The 18,274-nt window shown below is 44.9% G+C and overlaps 1 protein-coding gene across 1 annotated transcript in view; it reads right to left on the bottom strand.

The window, feature by feature from the left end:
• Positions 1-3,422: 3,422 nt before the first annotated feature.
• LOC109869972 (FERM and PDZ domain-containing protein 2-like) overlaps positions 3,423-18,274 on the bottom strand; it is a 31,170-nt gene continuing 16,318 nt past the window's right edge. Inside the window, exons 12-24 of the mRNA XM_031804579.1 lie at positions 17,076-17,235; positions 15,890-16,103; positions 13,996-14,093; positions 13,653-13,730; positions 13,418-13,525; positions 12,912-13,028; positions 12,313-12,491; positions 11,943-12,044; positions 10,055-10,148; positions 9,014-9,099; positions 5,275-5,476; positions 4,823-5,040; positions 3,423-4,331 (exon numbers count right to left, since the gene is read on the bottom strand). Coding sequence (XP_031660439.1) covers positions 4,236-4,331; positions 4,823-5,040; positions 5,275-5,476; positions 9,014-9,099; positions 10,055-10,148; positions 11,943-12,044; positions 12,313-12,491; positions 12,912-13,028; positions 13,418-13,525; positions 13,653-13,730; positions 13,996-14,093; positions 15,890-16,103; positions 17,076-17,235 — 1,752 coding nt within the window. The 3' untranslated portion in view covers positions 3,423-4,235. The remainder of the gene's footprint in view (positions 4,332-4,822; positions 5,041-5,274; positions 5,477-9,013; positions 9,100-10,054; positions 10,149-11,942; positions 12,045-12,312; positions 12,492-12,911; positions 13,029-13,417; positions 13,526-13,652; positions 13,731-13,995; positions 14,094-15,889; positions 16,104-17,075; positions 17,236-18,274) is intronic.

Raw genomic sequence — 18,274 nt, 5'->3', positions numbered from 1 at the left:
CGGGCTGTCATGTGCCTTTTACTGAGGAGTGGCTTCCGTCTGGCCACTCTACCATATCAAATCAAATCAAATTTTATTTGTCACATACACATGGTTAGCAGATGTTAATGGGAGTGTAGCGAAATGCTTGTGCTTCTAGTTCCGACAATGCAGTAATAACCAACAAGTAATCTAACTAACAATTCCAAAACTACTGTCTTATACACAGTGTAAGGGGATAAAGAATATGTACATAAGGATATATGAATGAGTGATGGTACAGAGCAGCATAGGCAAGATACAGTAGATGATATTGAGTACAGTATAGACATATGAGATGAGTATGTAAACAAAGTGGCATAGTTAAAGTGGCTAGCGATACATGTATTACATAAGGATGCAGTCGATGATATAGAGTACAGTATATACGTATGCATATGAGATGAATAATGTAGGGTAAGTAACATTATATAAGGTAGCATTGTTTAAAGTGGCTAGTGATATATTTACATAATTTCCCATCAATTCCCATTATTAAAGTGGCTGGAGTTGAGTCAGTGTCATTGTCAGTGTGTTGGCAGCAGCCACTCAATGTTAGTGGTGGCTGTTTAACAGTCTGATGGCCTTGAGATAGAAGCTGTTTTTCAGTCTCTCGGTCCCAGCTTTGATGCACCTGTACTGACCTCGCCTTCTGGATGATAGCGGGGTGAACAGGCAGTGGCTCGGGTGGTTGATGTCCTTGATGATCTTTATGGCCTTCCTGTAACATCGGGTGGTGTAGGTGTCCTGGAGGGCAGGTAGTTTGCCCCCGGTGATGCGTTGTGCAGACCTCACTACCCTCTGGAGAGCCTTACGGTTGAGGGAGGAGCAGTTGCCGTACCAGGCGGTGATACAGCCCGCCAGGATGCTCTCGATTGTGCATCTGTAGAAGTTTGTGAGTGCTTTTGGTGACAAGCCGAATTTCTTCAGCCTCCTGAGGTTGAAGAGGCGCTGCTGCGCCTTCTTCACGATGCTGTCTGTGTGAGTGGACCAATTCAGTTTGTCTGTGATGTGTATGCCGAGGAACTTAAAACTTGCTACCCTCTCCATTACTGTTCCATCGATGTGGATAGGGGGGTGTTCCCTCTGCTGTTTCCTGAAGTCCACAATCATCTCCTTAGTTTTGTTGACGTTGAGTGTGAGGTTATTTTCCTGACACCACACTCAGAGGGCCCTCACCTCCTCCCTGTAGGCCGTCTCGTCGTTGTTGGTAATCAAGCCTACCACTGTTGTGTCGTCCGCAAACTTGATGATTGAGTTGGAGGCGTGCGTGGCCACGCAGTCGTGGGTGAACAGGGAGTACAGGAGAGGGCTCAGAACGCACCCTTGTGGGGCCCCAGTGTTGAGGATCAGCGGGGAGGAGATGTTGTTGCCTACCCTCACCACCTGGGGGTGGCCCGTCAGGAAGTCCAGTACCCAGTTGCACAGGGCGGGGTCGAGACCCAGGGTCTCGAGCTTGATGACGAGCTTGGAGGGTACTATGGTGTTGACTGCCGAGCTGTAGTCGATGAACAGCATTCTCACATAGGTATTCCTCTTGTCCAGATGGGTTAGGGCAGTGTGCAGTGTGGTTGAGATTGCATCGTCTGTGGACCTATTTGGGCGGTAAGCAAATTGGAGTGGGTCTAGGGTGTCAGGTAGGGTGGAGGTGATATGGTCCTTGACTAGTCTCTCAAAGTACTTCATGATGACGGATGTGAGTGCTACGGGGCGGTAGTCGTTTAGCTCAGTTACCTTAGCTTTCTTGGGAACAGGAACAATGGTGGCCCTCTTGAAGCATGTGGGAACAGCAGACTGGTATAGGGATTGATTGAATATGTCCATAAACACACCGGCCAGCTGGTCGTAAGGTGTGATTGGTGGATTCCTGCAGAGATGGTTGTCCTTCTGGAAGGTTCTCCCATTTCCAAAGAGGAACTCTAGAGTTCTGTCAGAGTGACCATCGGGTTCTTGGTCATCTCCCCGACCAGGGCCCTTCTCCCCGTTTGCTCAGTTTGGCTGGGTGGCCAGCTCTAGGAAGAGTCTTGGTGGTTTCAAACTTCTCCATTTTATAATGATGGAGGCCACTGTGTTCTTGGGGATATTCAATGATGCAAAAATGTTTTGGTACCCTTCCCCAGAACTTTGCCTCGACACAATCCTGTCTCGGAGCTCTACGGAAAATCCCTTCAACCTCATTGCTTGGTCTTGGCTCTGACATGCACTGTCAACTGTGGGACCTTATATAGACATGCATGTGCCTTTCAGAATAATATCCAATATATTGAATTTACCACAGGTGGACTCCAATCAAGTTGGAGAAATGTCTTAAAGCATAATAAACACCTGAGCTCAATTTCGAGTCTCATAGAAAATGTTTTGAATACTTATGTGAAATAGGTATCCGTTTTTTACATTTAAAACATTTGTAAACATTTCTAACATTTCTTTCGCTTTGTCGTTATGGGGTATTGTGGGTAGATTGCAGAGGATTCATTTTTGTTGAATCCATTTTAGAACAAGGCTGTAACGTAATCCAAAGTGTAAAAAGTCAAGGGGTCTGAATACTTTCTGAAGGCACTGTATACAGGTTCCTGACAACATAATGGAAACAATTACTTTTTGGAATACACAGTTTATTGAAAGCAGGTGGTTCCAGACAGGTGTGGTTCCTGAGTTAATTAAGCAATTAACATCCCATCACGCTTAGGATCGTGTATACTGAACAGAAATATAAACACAACATGTAAAGTGTTGGTCCCATGTTTCATGAGCTAAAATAAAAGATCCCAGAAATGTTCCATCAACACAAAAAGCTTATTTCTCTCAAATTGTATGCACAAATGTATGCATATCCCTGTTAGTGAACATTTGTCCTTTGCCAAGATCCTCTATTCACCTGACAGGTGTGGCATATCAAGAAGTTAATTAAACAGCATAATGATTAAACAGGTGCACCTTGTGCTGGGGACAACAAAATGGCACTCTAAAATGTCCAGTTTTGTCACACAACACAATGCCACAGATGTATCAAGTTTAGAGGGAGCGTGCAATTGGCATGCTGACTGCAGGAATGCCCAAGCCGCCTCCAACGTCGTTTATAGAGAATTTGGCAGTACATCCAACCAGCCTCACAACCACAGACCACGTGTTACCACGCCAGTCCATGACCTCCATCTTTATTTTTCACTTGCAGGATCGTCTGAGGAGAGTGGAGGGCTGTGGAGTATTTCTGTCTGTAATAAAGCCCTTTTGTGGGAAAAAAAACATATTCTGATTGGCTGTGGGTGGCCCTGGCTCCCAAGTGGGTTGGCCTATGCCCTCCAAGGCCCACCCATGGCTGTGCCGTTGCCCAGTCATGTGAAATCCATAGGTTAGGACCTAATGAATTTATTTCAACTGACTGATTTCCTTCTATGAACTGTAACTCAGTAAAATCCTTGAAAATGTTGCATGTTGCGTTTATATTTTTGTTCAGTATATAAAAATGCTGAACAGACCATTATTTTTGCCATTATTTTGGCTACCCTGGCTAAACCCCCCATAGGATGACAATGCTCCCATCCACACGGCACAAGAAGTCACCGAATAGTATGATGAACATGAAAACGATGTAAACCATACGCCATGGCCGTCTTAATCACCAGATCTAAACCCAAGTGAACACTTATGGGAGATTCTGGAGCGGTAGCCTGAGACAGCGTTTTCCAACACCATCAACAAAACACCAAATGATGGAATGTTGTCACGTCCTTCCAGTAGTGTTCCAGACACTTTTAGATTCGATGCCAAGGTGCATTGATGCTGTGTTGGCTCATGGTGGCCCAATGTCCTATTAAGACATTTCATGTTGGTGTCTCCTTTATTTTGACAGTTGCCTGTATATTCCCACATTGGAATAATACTGTGAAATTGTGAAAATGATGACAATACCCATTTAAGGTAAGAGCTGTTTGCAAAGACAGCCTGACATTTCAGCTTGTTTTGCATGGGTGGGGTTTTGTAAACGTTAGACCAATCACAAAGAATTCTTGCTTGAGAATGAGCTTTTTGCAAAAAAATATCTATTTTTGTTTGTTTTTGACCATTTTAATTCAAAACAGTCACAGTAAGGTACTAAATTGTTACCCAGAAATGATATGATATTGTGGTAAAAACGGCATTGGACTTTTTAGTGTGAAAGATAAAATGTTCTCATAAATGCAAAAAAATTGCGTAAACATTTTAATTGGATTACGTTATCTGCCCTGTCCAGATGTGTATTTACCTGGAGCAGGACGGCACAGAGACAACCGGACTTCAGGAGGAGAGCCTCTCAGCAGCATTACCACCCTCTACAGGCCATAGAGAGAACAGTCACTCACTGTCATCTACAGCCAGGCAATTAAGTCATTATGGGAAAGATAGACCAGAGATGGACTAAGGAGCTGGCCACTGAGAAGGGCTTTGTACACTGCACGTTCTTAGATCTTCACTTATTAATCCCATCCGTGTGTTAATGAGGTACACTGAATCTAAGTACTCTTGGACTCACCACAATACGATTGACTGTTAATAACCAAGTTATTGTCTCCCAATTGGCTTGATGTAACCCATAATGCAAGAAAATGATCAGAGATAATGGTGATAAAGAGCTATTGAACAAACCAATCACATTGAGTGAAACAAAACCCCTCTCTCTCACACTAAATTATCACAATTATCGGTCTTCCTATGCTCAGATTAACACAAACCCACCCACCCCCCATATACAGTATTCTAACTCACAGTTGTAGCTACAATTGTACAGTCGTATTATGTCACATTGGTCTACGTCAATATTTACCTGGTAGGACAATCCCTTCAGCGGTTCTCCATTGACTGCCAGGATGACGTCACCCTCCTGGATCCGCCCACTCTCCTCCGCTGGCTGGCCAGGGAAAAGCTTCTTGATCCGGACAAGACTACTGCCTGAGTCTCCTTTCGAGGGGTTGAGCTCAGGGACCAGGAAGCTGAAGCCCAAGCCATTCTGGCTCTTCTTCAAGGTCACCTCCAGAGTGTTATCTGTAGGGTGGAGGGGTTAGGGGATTGAAGTGTGTCTGAGTTCACCTTGGAGGCTTGGACGGTGGATCCAGGACTGAGTTTGGGAAAACCTGCTCTAAGGGACGGATTAGAAATCATGCAACATCACCCAGTGTAAACTCATGGACAATGATAACCTTGCTTCGGAGGTCAATCACTCGAAGCGCCAGTGTTCCCCTTACACTTAAGCTTCCTTGTCAATGATATTTCCCTTACTGTCAGACACAAAACTGTAGTCCTTGGGCCTGACGAAGAAGGGGGTGATGATGGTAGGGCAGCTGTTGTTCCTCATCTGGGTGATGTCCAGCTGGGCACTCCGGGGAGACAGGCTGCGCCCCAGGAGACTGCGCCCTGTGTCTGGGCTCAGAGACACCCTGGGCAGGGTCATGTTCTCCCTCTCCAAGACCATGGTCACCACCTAGGACAGGAAAGGGTTAAATGAAGACAAACAATGTGATACGCCAGCCTAACGGGGGCTGATGAACTTTCATGTGCCTTCATTTCAAAACTTGTATGTGGGCCATAAATATGAATACAAATGTTACATTATGAGCCTAGTTTAGCCAAGGAGAAAGCACTGAGCTATACAGGGATAAAGACAGGATCCTTCCTGGCTAGCCATGATTGGCTGAGATAATGGAGCGGTTGACCATGCTGACTGCTTGCTATGCATTTAAATGTGAATTCTTAAATAGATGGGTGGGTCTATGGCTTAAGAGGGTGTGAACGATGCTGAACGATGCTGAAAGGGTGTAAACAAAATCTTTCAATGTCATTCTCTCCTACTTGTCTCCTAAGTGGGAAAACAAGTTTCTAAATGTTTAAAGCAGCCTCATTTTCCCATGCTTCTTCCAATCACAGTGTATACACCATTTTGGATTCCGATTTTTTGTAATCTGTAAAAAAAAAAACATTTAGGATTTTTTCAACATAAGCCCCGGTTGGGACGGGCTGTCACAAATGCTTAATGCTTCTTATTCGTCTTGACCTTGTAGAGACCATAACCCAACACCTAGCGACCTCGTGAGTTCGAACCTCTTGGTGTAACAGTTAAGATGTTGGCTTGACAGCTGCTGGACCTGGGTTAGAGAACCGTTTGGGGCTACCTCCCGAATTTGTTACATTAGTGTCAGAAGTGGGATTGCTGTACACCCAAGGCTTGACAGGATGGATGACACAGTGAAGCAGCTGGCGAAGAAGAGGAGAAGCTGAGCATTCTGCTCAAGGAGCTGAGCCTCAGCGGGAAGTGCCCCCCCCCACCCGCACCCCACCCACATGGATGAAGGGGAAGGAGGATGAGCTGAGCCTGGGAGGAACAGGCAAGTCACCCATGGATCCTACACCAGAGGGCTCATACCTGGACAGCCTGCTCCAAGCCAGTGGAGGTTTTCTGCTTCACCACACCCCATAGCGCCACCTGGAGGAAGGTGTAGTGCCTCGTTGTCCTACACAGTGGCATGGAGACGGATGTGGTCCTAGTGGACCACCATGCTGGTGGTCCAAGGAATGGAGGAGCCCACCCGGACGTTGAAGGTGGTCCACTACAGGGGAGTGGAGTTCTGGGAACCCTACCTAGCCCAGTTTCAGCTAGCTGCGTGGCAAAATGGTTGGGCTTAAGAGGAAACAGCTGTGCACCTTTTCCCAGGCCCTACAGGCCCTACTAGACCTCAGCTCTACAGATATGTGTTATTACGCCAGACAAACCTACCCCCAGTTTGCCAAGACTGATCATGAAGAACTGGCCCTACATGTCTTCCTCTGGAAGGCTCGAATAGCATGTGCACCTGGCTGCCTCTGCCACACTGTCTAAGGCAGCAGGAAGAAGCAGAAAGAGTGGAAAACATCTTGAGCCCAAAGAGTTGGGTTATCCCAAGGACACTGTGGGTAGAAACTGAGGTGGAGACCAAGAGTGACTCAGATGAGGTACTCTACAAAGCCAAGGTGGAGCACTGGCAGTGGACTCTACGATGGTCCACTTAGAGAGGTCAACGCCAGCCTGAGATTATCTGTTGCCCGCCCCTGAGTTGTTGGAAAACGCTAGGGGGGTGATGAAGTGAGGGGAGCATCACCTCAGTCCCCTGACCCCCTTGTTGAGCCGGAACATAAAGTTGGTTGTTTGGATCAGACGCAGGGCCTCTACTTTCCATGCAGCATCAGCAGTGAGGCCTGCCAGGTGTTGATTGACACCAGTTCCACTATATCCGTTGTTCCACCTGTTGTTCTTCCAGACACAGTGGCCCATTCATCAAGCCATCCAACAGCCCTTGGGTGGCCCCTGTAGTCCTTGTCAAGAAGGATGGCTCATAGCAGTTTGGTGCAGACTACAGGCAGTTGAACTATGTGACCAGGAAGGATTCCTATCCCCTCCCCATCACAGGGCCACTGTGTTTCAGTTCCCTTGATCTCCGCAGTGGTTATTGGCAAGTGGATCCCTTGAAGCCAGGCCAAAGACCTCCTTCTCGATTGGACAAGGACTGTGGCAGTTTACCGTGATACCCTCTGGGCTCTGTATTGCTCCGCCAACCTTCAAGTGTCTTATGGAGCAAATGCTGACCACAATCACCCGCAACAAGTGTGTGGTCTACCTGGGTGACCTCCATGTGCATGCAGAAAACTTCCAGGGATCTCTGGCGAATCTGCGTGAGGTTCCACTTGCCATCCGACAGGCAGGACTCGAGCTCCACACCAAGAAGTGTCACCTACTTCAGCGGTAGGTCAAGTTCCTAAGCCAAGTCATTAAAGACTGAGTCGCAACTGTCCCAGCCAAGGTGGTGTCGGTTCAGCTTTGCTGGCCTAGCTTATTACTACCAAAGGATCATCAATAACTTTACAACATTAGCCAGCCCTGTACACCGTCTCACAAACAAGGACCAGCGGTTCAATTGGGATGAGAACTGCGCTGCTGCATTCGCTGAACTGCGGGACGCCCTTACCAAGGCTCCAGTCCTGATACCCCAACATCCAGCACCCATTCATCATGGACAAAGATGCAAGGTATGTAGGCATTGAGGCTGTTCTTTTGTAGGAGGGGCTGGATGGGTAACAGGTGGTGGCCTTCTACAGTCGGAAGCTCGACCGTGCCGAGGTTACCCGCTGAGAGTTGTTGTGGTCAACTCTACCTCTACGGGAGCCAGTTCCTCCTTTGTACTGACCATGCCTCACTCACCTGGCTCCTCAACTTCCAAGAACCACAGGTCCAGGTGACTCGTTGGATAGAAGAGACTACCAGATACAGCACCGGGCTGGTCGTCTCCACACAAATGCTGATGCGTTGTCTCGCCGGCCGTGTGAAGAGGAAGACTGTAAACACTGCCCACACTTGGAACAAAAAGATGGTCTCCTGCCCACAGTGGTGGAAATTCAGGCAGCAGACAGGAGCTCAGCTCCCTTGGAGACCTGGAATGACCAAGACCTGAAGAGGGAGCAGGAAGTTGACCCAATATTGGCAACTGTTCGGGGCTGGTTGGAGACCAACCTGCGGCCTGCCTGGAACAGAGTCTCACCGCTGTGCTCTAAAGCCAAGGCCTACTATTCGCAGTGAGACAACCTTGCCATTCATATGGGTTTCTGTTTCGAAGATGGAGTGAACCAACACACAACTCTGTGGTATGGCAGCGGCTGGTGCCTTGTTCTATGCGTGCCCATGCCCTCAGAGCTGTCCATGGGTTGGTGGGGGAAGGCCACTTCAGGCTTACAAAGACCTCAGAGGGGAACTCTACTGAGCTGGATGCCGTCAAGACACGAAACAGTATGTGCATGCCTGGACCAACTGGACAGTCACCATTTTGTTACAATATACATACACATTGCATAAGACAAGATGGCACATAATCAGAACACATGTTAAAATGTTATATATTTTTTATACACAGTTCAGTTGAAGGCCAATGCAGAAGCAAAGCTTTGATGGTGTTGCCCTGTCCTGGTTGCAGCTGAGATATTGATGTTCCTTTACCTCTCCTGTTTTCGCCAGACATTCCACAGCCTGCTGATGTGTGAACCCTTGAAACCTGATGCCATCCACTTCCAGCAGTCTGTCACCTGTTAGATGTGCACAAACATATGCACACACCATTGCGATTCATCATCTCACTCGAATCTATACTGAACAAAAATATAAAGGCAACATGCAACAATTTCAAAGATTTTAGTTGTAGTTCATTTGAGGAAATCAGTCAAGGCCCTAATCTATGTATTTCACATGACTGGGAAGACAGATCTGTTGGTCAATGATACCTTGCAGAAAATAGGCCTCTGGATCTCATCACGGTATTTCTGTGCATTCAAATTGCCATCGATAAAATGCAATTGTGTTCTTTGTCCTTAGCTTATGCCTGCCCATACCATAACCCCACCGCCACCATGGGGCACTCTGTTCACAACATTGATATCAGCAAACCGCTCGCCCACTCGATGCCATACATGTGGTCTGCGGTTGTGAGGCCGGTTGGACGCACTGCCAAATTCTCTAAAACAACGTTTTAGGTGGCTTATGGTAGAGAAATTAACATTAAATTCTCTGGCTACAGCTCTGGTGGACATTCCTGCAGTCAGCATACCAATTGCACTCTCCCTCAATACTTGAGACATCTGTGGCATTGTGTTGTGAGAAAACAAATTTTAGAGTAGCTTTTTATTGTCCCCAGTACAAGGTGCACCTGTGTAATGATCATGATGTTTAAACTTCTTGATATGCCACACCTGTCAGGTGGATGGATTATTTTGGCAAAGGAGAAATGCTCACTAATAGGGATGTAAACAAATTTGTGCACAAAATTGGAGAGAAATACACTTTTTGTGCGTATGTAACATTTCTGGGATCTTTTATATCAGCTCATGAAACAGAGGACCAACACTTTACATGTTGTGTTTATATTTTTGTTCAGTATAAATTCAATTTGTGCAGCAATAATCCAGTGTAATGCTCTTGTAGTGTCATTATTGTTCCAGGTGCTTCACTGTAACATAATTTAGCTTGTTTAGGATTATACTGCACCTGACTGGATGCGGCCATCTTGCTCAGCAGCCCCTCCACAGACTAGGCTTTTGATGAAGACACCGCCATGACGCAGGCCTGTGGTCACACCAACCTGACAAACCAGAAACACAAGGTTATTATCCAACAATATAACAGTCTCGGTGGAAATGTAAGTTTATCAATATACGCCATCAATAACATTTGCATGTCTAAATAATTGCTAAAGCAGTAATGTAATTTTGTATTTTATTTTCCTACTTTGGTGTTAAACTACTTTATTGACGAAAATGTACTTACTATGCCTGTGATATGTGGTTGTCCCACCTAGTTATCTTAATGTCACGCCCTGACCTTAGAGATCCTTATTATTCTCTATGTTTGGTTAGGTCAGGGTGTGACTCGGGTGGGAAAGTCTATGTTTTCTATTTCTTTGTTTTTTGTTTATTGTGGTTCCCAATCAGAGGCAGCTGTTTATCGTTGTCTCTGAATGGGGATCATATATAAGTTGTCATTTTCACGCTGCGCTTTGGTCCACTGCGCTGCGCTTTGGTCCATAAATACACTAGCTGTAAGTCGCTCTGGATAAGAGTGTCTGCTAAATGACTAAAATGTAATTGACATTCATGACAATGTACCATAAAGAGTTAACACCTCATATTTTTTTCAGATCAATAGTCCCCACACTCAGGCTGCTACTGTAAATGAGAGGGATGATTAAAAGGAGTAATGTATGTTTATCAGGTCTTACACTCTGTTTATCACAAGAAGGAGGTAAAAAACACAGAATGCCAACAGACACACCAGGCGTGTGGTGGGGTGTGCTCTCATCCCTGGTCCCCCTTCACATCATCCGAATTCCGGCCAGGCATAATGAGAAGACACCAACAAAAAGTCAGTATCCTTGTTCACATAGCACAGATCAACCGCCAATCAGCGTCATTAAAATACTCCAGACCACAAAATGGCAGTAGATTTCCTAAGCTACGTTTGGCTTGTGCCTGCTGTAGATAGCTAATGTTAGCTAACTAGCAAGATGCACTAATGTTGTTGCTAACTAGCCACAATTTGTAGTAAGCCCAGTAGCCAGATGGCCACAACTAGATAACTAGCAACATTATGATTATGCAGCTTTACTGTTTTAGTTAGAACAATTCTGATGAAGGGGGTGGATTACACCGGGAAAAGTGCCCTCTTTTATCCTTTTCTTGTCACTCCTGTCAGCTCCCCCACGTGGAGGTTCGGGCTCTCTGATTGGCTCAAAGTCAAGTGTCTGCCACTGACGAACATGGCGATTCCTGTTGGCACCAGGTCGGTAGGCAGTAGGTACATGTACATATTTTGTTCAAGAAGGAACGACCTCCTAAGTCTCTCTCTCTCTCAACAGCTTGCACCTACCTGCCTTGTGAGTGGTGAGTAACTCACATAGCCTGTTGAGGTTGACCGGTCACAGGCTGTTAGGTAACGGGTCAGGGTCTCTCACACACACATGTGCTTTTTAAATGCACTCTGTGCTTTAAGGGGCTACTCAAGGCTAAGCTTCCTTTTGTGTTGGTCTCTAGCCATACAACCAGCTGGGAAACAACAGTCTGTAAAGGATGGTGCACACACACACACACCTGGGCTTTACCGTAGGCTACTGTAATGTCCAGTAGGCAGACAGGTTCCAAGCTGCAGGCCCTCCCTCTCCAAGGTGATTAGCCCCAGGGGACTGAAGGATTACCCAGAGACATAGAGGACAGCTAACTTCCTGTCCAGAGAGGTGTGGTCAACTCATCTGTACACCCCATAGACTTAATTACAGTTGGTCCATCCCTCTCCCGCCTACCAGGAAATACACCCTTTGCCTATAACTGGTGTTGTCCTAGGGAGTTCGGTGTGAAACAGCAGGGTTGGTGAGTTAACTCACAGCGATACTGATCCCTAACCCTCCTCCAGCATTCTTCTTTAGCTCCACAGATATCTCATCACCCCTGAAGCAGTTCATGGAAGGAGCCCTGGAGCAGCCATCCTGAAAAATGTATAGAGGATAAGAGCTAATGATTAATGGTGCAATTCACGAGAACGGCTGTATTGTATTGTATTTTTGTATTCTTTCATCAGATTTAACAGACATATTCTGTAGAGTTGATTGCTAATGTTCGTTGTCTTGTTTGTGTACAAAATCCAAAACGCTCGTCGATCACACAAAAGGCTTCACTGTTCCTGAATCTAAGCATGTGCGGTATGTACAGTATTGTCTGTAACACGGAGGAGATGGTCCAGTAGCCATTGGTTACCTGAGCATTGAGGATGCGTACGTCAGGGAGTTGCAGTCTACTGCCAGTCTTTGGAGTCAACATGACAGACACGATCTCATCCAGGTCGTCCTCCCCAGAGTGTACATCAGTCATCAAAGTGGTCTGGGACTCGTAGTTCTTCAATAGCGGAGATTTCACGCTGTTGGGTGTCAAGGAAACTGTAAAAAAACACACAAAAAAAACAAACAGATGAATTATCAGCTAATAACGAAAGTCATGAAAACCTCTGGCCACGTACAGTATGTATCAGAGGAAGCTGGTGGGAGGAGCTATAGGAGGATGAGCTCATTTTAATGGCTGGAATGGAACGGCGTCAAACATGTGACGTGTTTGATACCGTTTAATTTACTTCATTCCAGCCCGTCCTTCTATAGCTCCTTCCACCAGCATCTTCTGGTGGTATGTACTGTAGTCAAGTTCTACAGAGGACAAAGAATTCAAATTCCAGTAGCTTAATTAAGTATTTGGAGGTCTAACTAGTGTCTAGCTGAAAAGCCAGCAAGTTTCATGTCTACTTCAAAAACACAGTTTATTACTAAACCAGCTGTGAACAGAGCAGAGACACACACATCCAGTACCTTTGGGCTGGGACACAATTAGTGTGACCTCCCGTGGGCTGTTCTGCATGACCTCTGCAGCCTCACTGAAGGTCATGCCCTCCAGACTGGTGTGGTTCAGAGAGATCAGACGCCCACCTGAGGGAGAACATCACCATAGCATTTCATTATATCAGGTTTCACTTTTATATTTCATTGAAATATGACTAATCTTGTTGTTGGTGTCCACTTAGTCCTGGCCCGGAATCAACCGTTAGCCCCTATCCAATTCATTCAGATTTGTAAACGTCATAAAAGCAGGGGATAAGAAAAGGGACTGGGGGTTGTATCTAGACAAGGCCCCTAGTCTTTGTTAATTAACCAGCAGAGTGTCAACAGACAAAGCTCACGTAAGAGCTTAGAAAGCCTATAAACCCAGCATGCAAGGCTATTATCCACACGTTTTGTGTAGCCAGACCAGACGTCATAATCCGGTGTGAGTTTTGTGAGGTGAAGCCTGGAGAAAAAAAAAAAGCCTGATCACGGACCTGGCCTGATGCGGCCATCTTTATCCGCTGGTCCCCCCGGCACGATGGATGCTATGAAGATACCCAGGTCGTACTTCCCCACCGTGTCTTCTCCAACTATCACAATACCTGAACAAATAAAAGGATTTCCTTTGAACAATGACTTTTCATTGTAGTGCTAATCTAAAACATGTCCTTTAATGTATATATATACACACACACACACACGACTCAATGCTGTTAACGGTATACTCACCAACGCCGTACTTCGGGTCTTTCTTTAAGGACACACAAATGACTTCTCTCTCTGGTATGACACTCTTTGTTGGGGCATCTATTGAACACAACAAAAGAACATCTATTGACTGAAGTACCACAGCTACCTGGTATCGAAATACATCGACCACAGCTGCCTCGTTAGAAGCCTGTATGCCATCTCTTCCTGATAATGATAGGATACTATGGCGGTTGCTAGGGTGTCCTCCTCGCGGTGCCCTGGCTTTGGAAGGCTTCCGGGGAACACCGACTCTTGATCCTGTCCCTGATTCAACAGTGTTATGAGGTTTTAATTGTCTTGGGAGCTGATAATCGAGCCATACCTCTGGCTCCTGAAGACATGGAGGGTGCCTCAGACCCACACTTCCCAGACCCACGAGACAGGGCTGGTGACAGTTTCCCAGACAATGGTCTCCCTATGCTGGAAATGATACAGGGAGAAATGAAATGACAAAAACATTCGATGAAAGACATTCAGTGGCAAGAAAAAGTAGGTGAACCCTTTGGAATTACCTGGATTTCTGCATAAATTGGTCATAAAATGTTATTTGATCTCCATCTAAGTCACAACAATAGACAAACACAGTGTGCTTAAACTAATAGCACACAAATTATTGTATTTTCTTCTCTATATTGAATACATGATTTAAACATTCACAGTGTAGGTTGGAAAATATGTGGACCCCTAGGCTAATGACTTTTCCAAAAGCTAATTGGAGTCAGGAGTCAGCTAACCTGGAGTCCAATCAATGAGACGAGATTGGAGATGTTGGTTAGAGCTGCCCTGCCCTATCATAAAATTTGTGTTTGCTATTCACAAGAAGCATTGAACAATGCCTCGAACAAAAGAGATCTCAGAAGAACTAAGATTAAGAATTGTTGACTTGCATAAAGCTGGAAAGGGTTACAAAAGTATTTCTTAAAGCCTTGATGTTCATCAGTCCACAGTAAGACAAATTGTTTATAAATGGAGAAAGTTCAGCACTGTTGCTACTCCCCCTATGAGTGGCCGTCCTGCAAAGATGACTGCAAGAGCACAGCGCAGAATGCTCAATGAGGTTAAGAAGAATCCTAGAGTGTCAGCTAAAACGACTTGCAGAAATCTCTGGAACATGCTAACATCTCTGTTGACAAATCTATGATATGTAAAACACTAAACAAGAATAGTTTTCATGAGAGGACACCACAGAAGATCGCAAAAGTGCACCTGGATGTTCCACAGCGCTACTGGCAAAACATTCTGTGGACAGATGAAACTACAGTTGAGTTGTTTGGAAGGAACACACAACACTATGTGTGGAGAAAAAAAGGCAGAGCACACCAACATCAAAACCTCATCCCATCTGTAAAGTATGATGGAGGGAGCATCATGGCTTGGGGATGCTTTGCTGCCTCAGGGCCTGGACAGCTTGCTATCAGACAGATTTCCCAAGTTGATCTAGACATTTTGCTGGAGAACGTAAGGCTATCTGTCCGCCAATTGAAGCTCAACAGGACATCACCCAGAAGTTGGGTGATGCAACAGGAAAATGACCCAAAACACAGAAGTAAATCAACAGCAGAATGGCTTCAACAGAAGAAAATACACCTTCTGGAGTGGCCCAGTCAGAGTCCTGACCTCAACCCGATTGAGATGCTGTTGCATGACCTCAAGAGAGCAGTTCACACCAGACATCCCAAGAATATTGCTGAATTGAAACAGTTTTCTAAAGAGGAATGGTCCAAAAGTCCTCCTGACCATTGCGCAGGTCTGATCCGCAACTACAGAAAACATTAGGTTGAGGTTATTGCTGCCAAAGGAGTGTCAACCAGTTATTAAATCCAAGGGTTCCCTTTTTCCACCCTGCACTGTGAATGTTTACACGGTGTGTTAAAAAAAAGACATGAAAATGTATAATTGCTTGTGTGTTATTAGTTTAAGCAGACAGTGTTTGTCTATTGTTATGATTTAAACGAAGATCAGATAACATTTTATGACCAATTTATGCATAAATCCAGGTAATTCCAGGTAGTTCACATACTTTCTTGCCACTGTATTTAAGGTACTTAAAAGATGCAAGAAATGAAAGAAAAGGTATGTACAGTATATATATATATATATATATATATATATATATATATATATATATATATATATATATATATATATATATATATATATATATATATATATATATAATACAGGGAAGGGAACTTCATGCTCTCCATCACTCCTACCACTGCTCGTGGAGGACACGCTGCTGTTTGATCCGCGCCTCGATCTTGGCGGCAATGTCATCACACAGTTTGGTCATGGAGTCGCCCTGCGGTGTGGTCAGACCGCTGTCTGTCCGTATGGACTCAGAGACAGAGCACCGGCTCACCTGGCTGTTCATCTGGCTACGGCTGTTCTGAGACCGACACACTGCCGCATACTGCACTATGCTCTCCTCTGGAAAGAGAAGGGGCTCTTACGTTCAAACCATGGGTGGTCAAAAGTGGCTAAAGTGAAATCAAAATGGGTGTAAATGTAGATCTAATAAGTGTGCAAATTGCTCTAATAACTGTACTATAATCACAACATGTCCTTGTTTGGCCTGTCAATGAGCCCACGTGGAACAATAGCAGGATATACACTGAGTGGACAAAACATTGGGAACACCTTACTAATATTGAGTTGCACCCCTCTTGCCCTCAGAACAGCCGCAATTCGTCGGGGCATGCACTCTACGAGGTGTCGAAAGCGTTCCACAGGGATGCTGGCCCATGTTGACTCCAATGCTTCCCACAGTTGTGTCAAGTTGGCTGGATGTCTTTTGGGTGGTGGACCATTCTTGATACACACTGGAAACTGTTGAGCGTGTAAAACCCAGCAGCACTGCAAGTTCTCGACGACTTAAACTGTTGCGCATAGCGCCAACTACCATACATACTCAGTTCAAAGGCACATACATTTTTTGTCTTGCCAATTCACCCTCTGAATGGCACACTTACACAATCCATCTCTCAATTGTCTCAAGGCTTAAAAATCCTTCTTTAACCTGCCTCCTCCCCTTCATCTACACTGATTGAAGTGGATTTAACAAGTGAATCAATAATGGATCATAGTTTTTACCTGGACTCACCTGGTCAGTCTATGTCATGGAGTAGATGTCCCTAATGTTTTGTACGTTCAGTGTATAGCTTGCTAGCTGTATGGCTGAAGAGTCTGGCAAAAAGTCAGGCTAAGATTCACCAAGAACAGGACACAAACTGTATCAAATCAGAACAAGCTGTCTCTGGCATAGTATTAACAGGAATGTAGTAGTAGTAGTAGTAGTAGTAGTAGTAGTTACGGACGGGGCCAGGAGTTCTTCTTGACTGTTACCAAACCAGGAAAAACTTTTGGCCCCAAGCCAGTTAGGATGACATGAAAGGTTCTGACCTGAGGCCAGACTGTGACTGAGCTGGCGAGAGTTCATCTCATTGTGAAACTTGTGCTGGGCAGAACAAAGGTTGCACAGGTACGTGGCCGTCTTGGATCTCTCTGTGACTAAGGTGTGCTTTTTCTTGCTCCCTCTGCTCTCGATGACAAATTTACGGCGCTGTGGAAGGACAGAGAGGACCGGTTAAGGCATTTACAGACATAACAAGCCAACAAAAACAACAGCTTATAAAATATTTATATTCAACTACACTGAACAAAAATAAACGCAACATGCTTCCTCTAAGCTGCGCACCGGCGTGCAGTAGCCTCTATACTGGCTCCCGGAAGAACTATCAGCCCAGGAAGAGAAGCATGAGATTGAACTCAACTTTCTAGAGTTTTCCCTGTTAACACTATCAACGTTTTCCGTTACTGTGGCAATTGCTATTGAATGAACGCAAAATTAACAACGTTCAATGCAATATACTGAAACAAAACCAACTATGCAAGAGATTTTGTTGTTGGCAGAACGCATTGGAGTAGGATTCTATTGAGAACAACTCAGCCCTTACTCTACAAAGACCGGCAGCATGACCAATCAGAGTTGCAGTAGGCCTATATGTAAATAGACCGTTACCATATATGGATCTGGCCATTTACATTGAACTGGACTGTGTTAAGAGCTGTGGTCGTGAGTAGATGCATCCGGAAAGTATTCAGACCTCTTCCCTTTTAACACATTTTGTTACATTACAGCCTTATTCTCAAATGGATTAAATAAGACAATTACTCGTCAATCTAAACACAATACCCCACATTGACAATTTACATAAGTACAGCTGAAGTCGGAAGTTTACATACACTTAGTTTGGAGTTATTAAAACTCGTTTTCAACCACTCCACAAATTTCTTGTTAACAAACTATAGTTTTGGCAAGTCGGTTAGGACATCTACTTTGTACATGACACAAGTAATTTTTCCAACAATTGTTTACAGACAGATTATTTCACTTATAATTCACTGGATCACAATTCCAGTGGGTCAGAAGTTTACATACACTAAGTTGACTGTGCCTTTAAACAGCCTGGAAAATTCCAGAAAATTAAGTCATGGCATTAGAAGCTTCTGATAGGCTAATTGACATAATTTGAGTCAATTGGAGGTGTACCTGTGGATGTATTTCAAGACCTTCAAACTCAGTGCCTCTTTGCTTGACA

Source organism: Oncorhynchus kisutch, linkage group LG25, assembly GCF_002021735.2.
Source record: "Oncorhynchus kisutch isolate 150728-3 linkage group LG25, Okis_V2, whole genome shotgun sequence".
Lineage (NCBI taxonomy): Eukaryota > Metazoa > Chordata > Actinopteri > Salmoniformes > Salmonidae > Oncorhynchus > Oncorhynchus kisutch.
The sequence above is the reverse complement of the archived record's forward strand: the minus strand, read 5'-3'. Positions and strand labels throughout refer to the sequence as shown.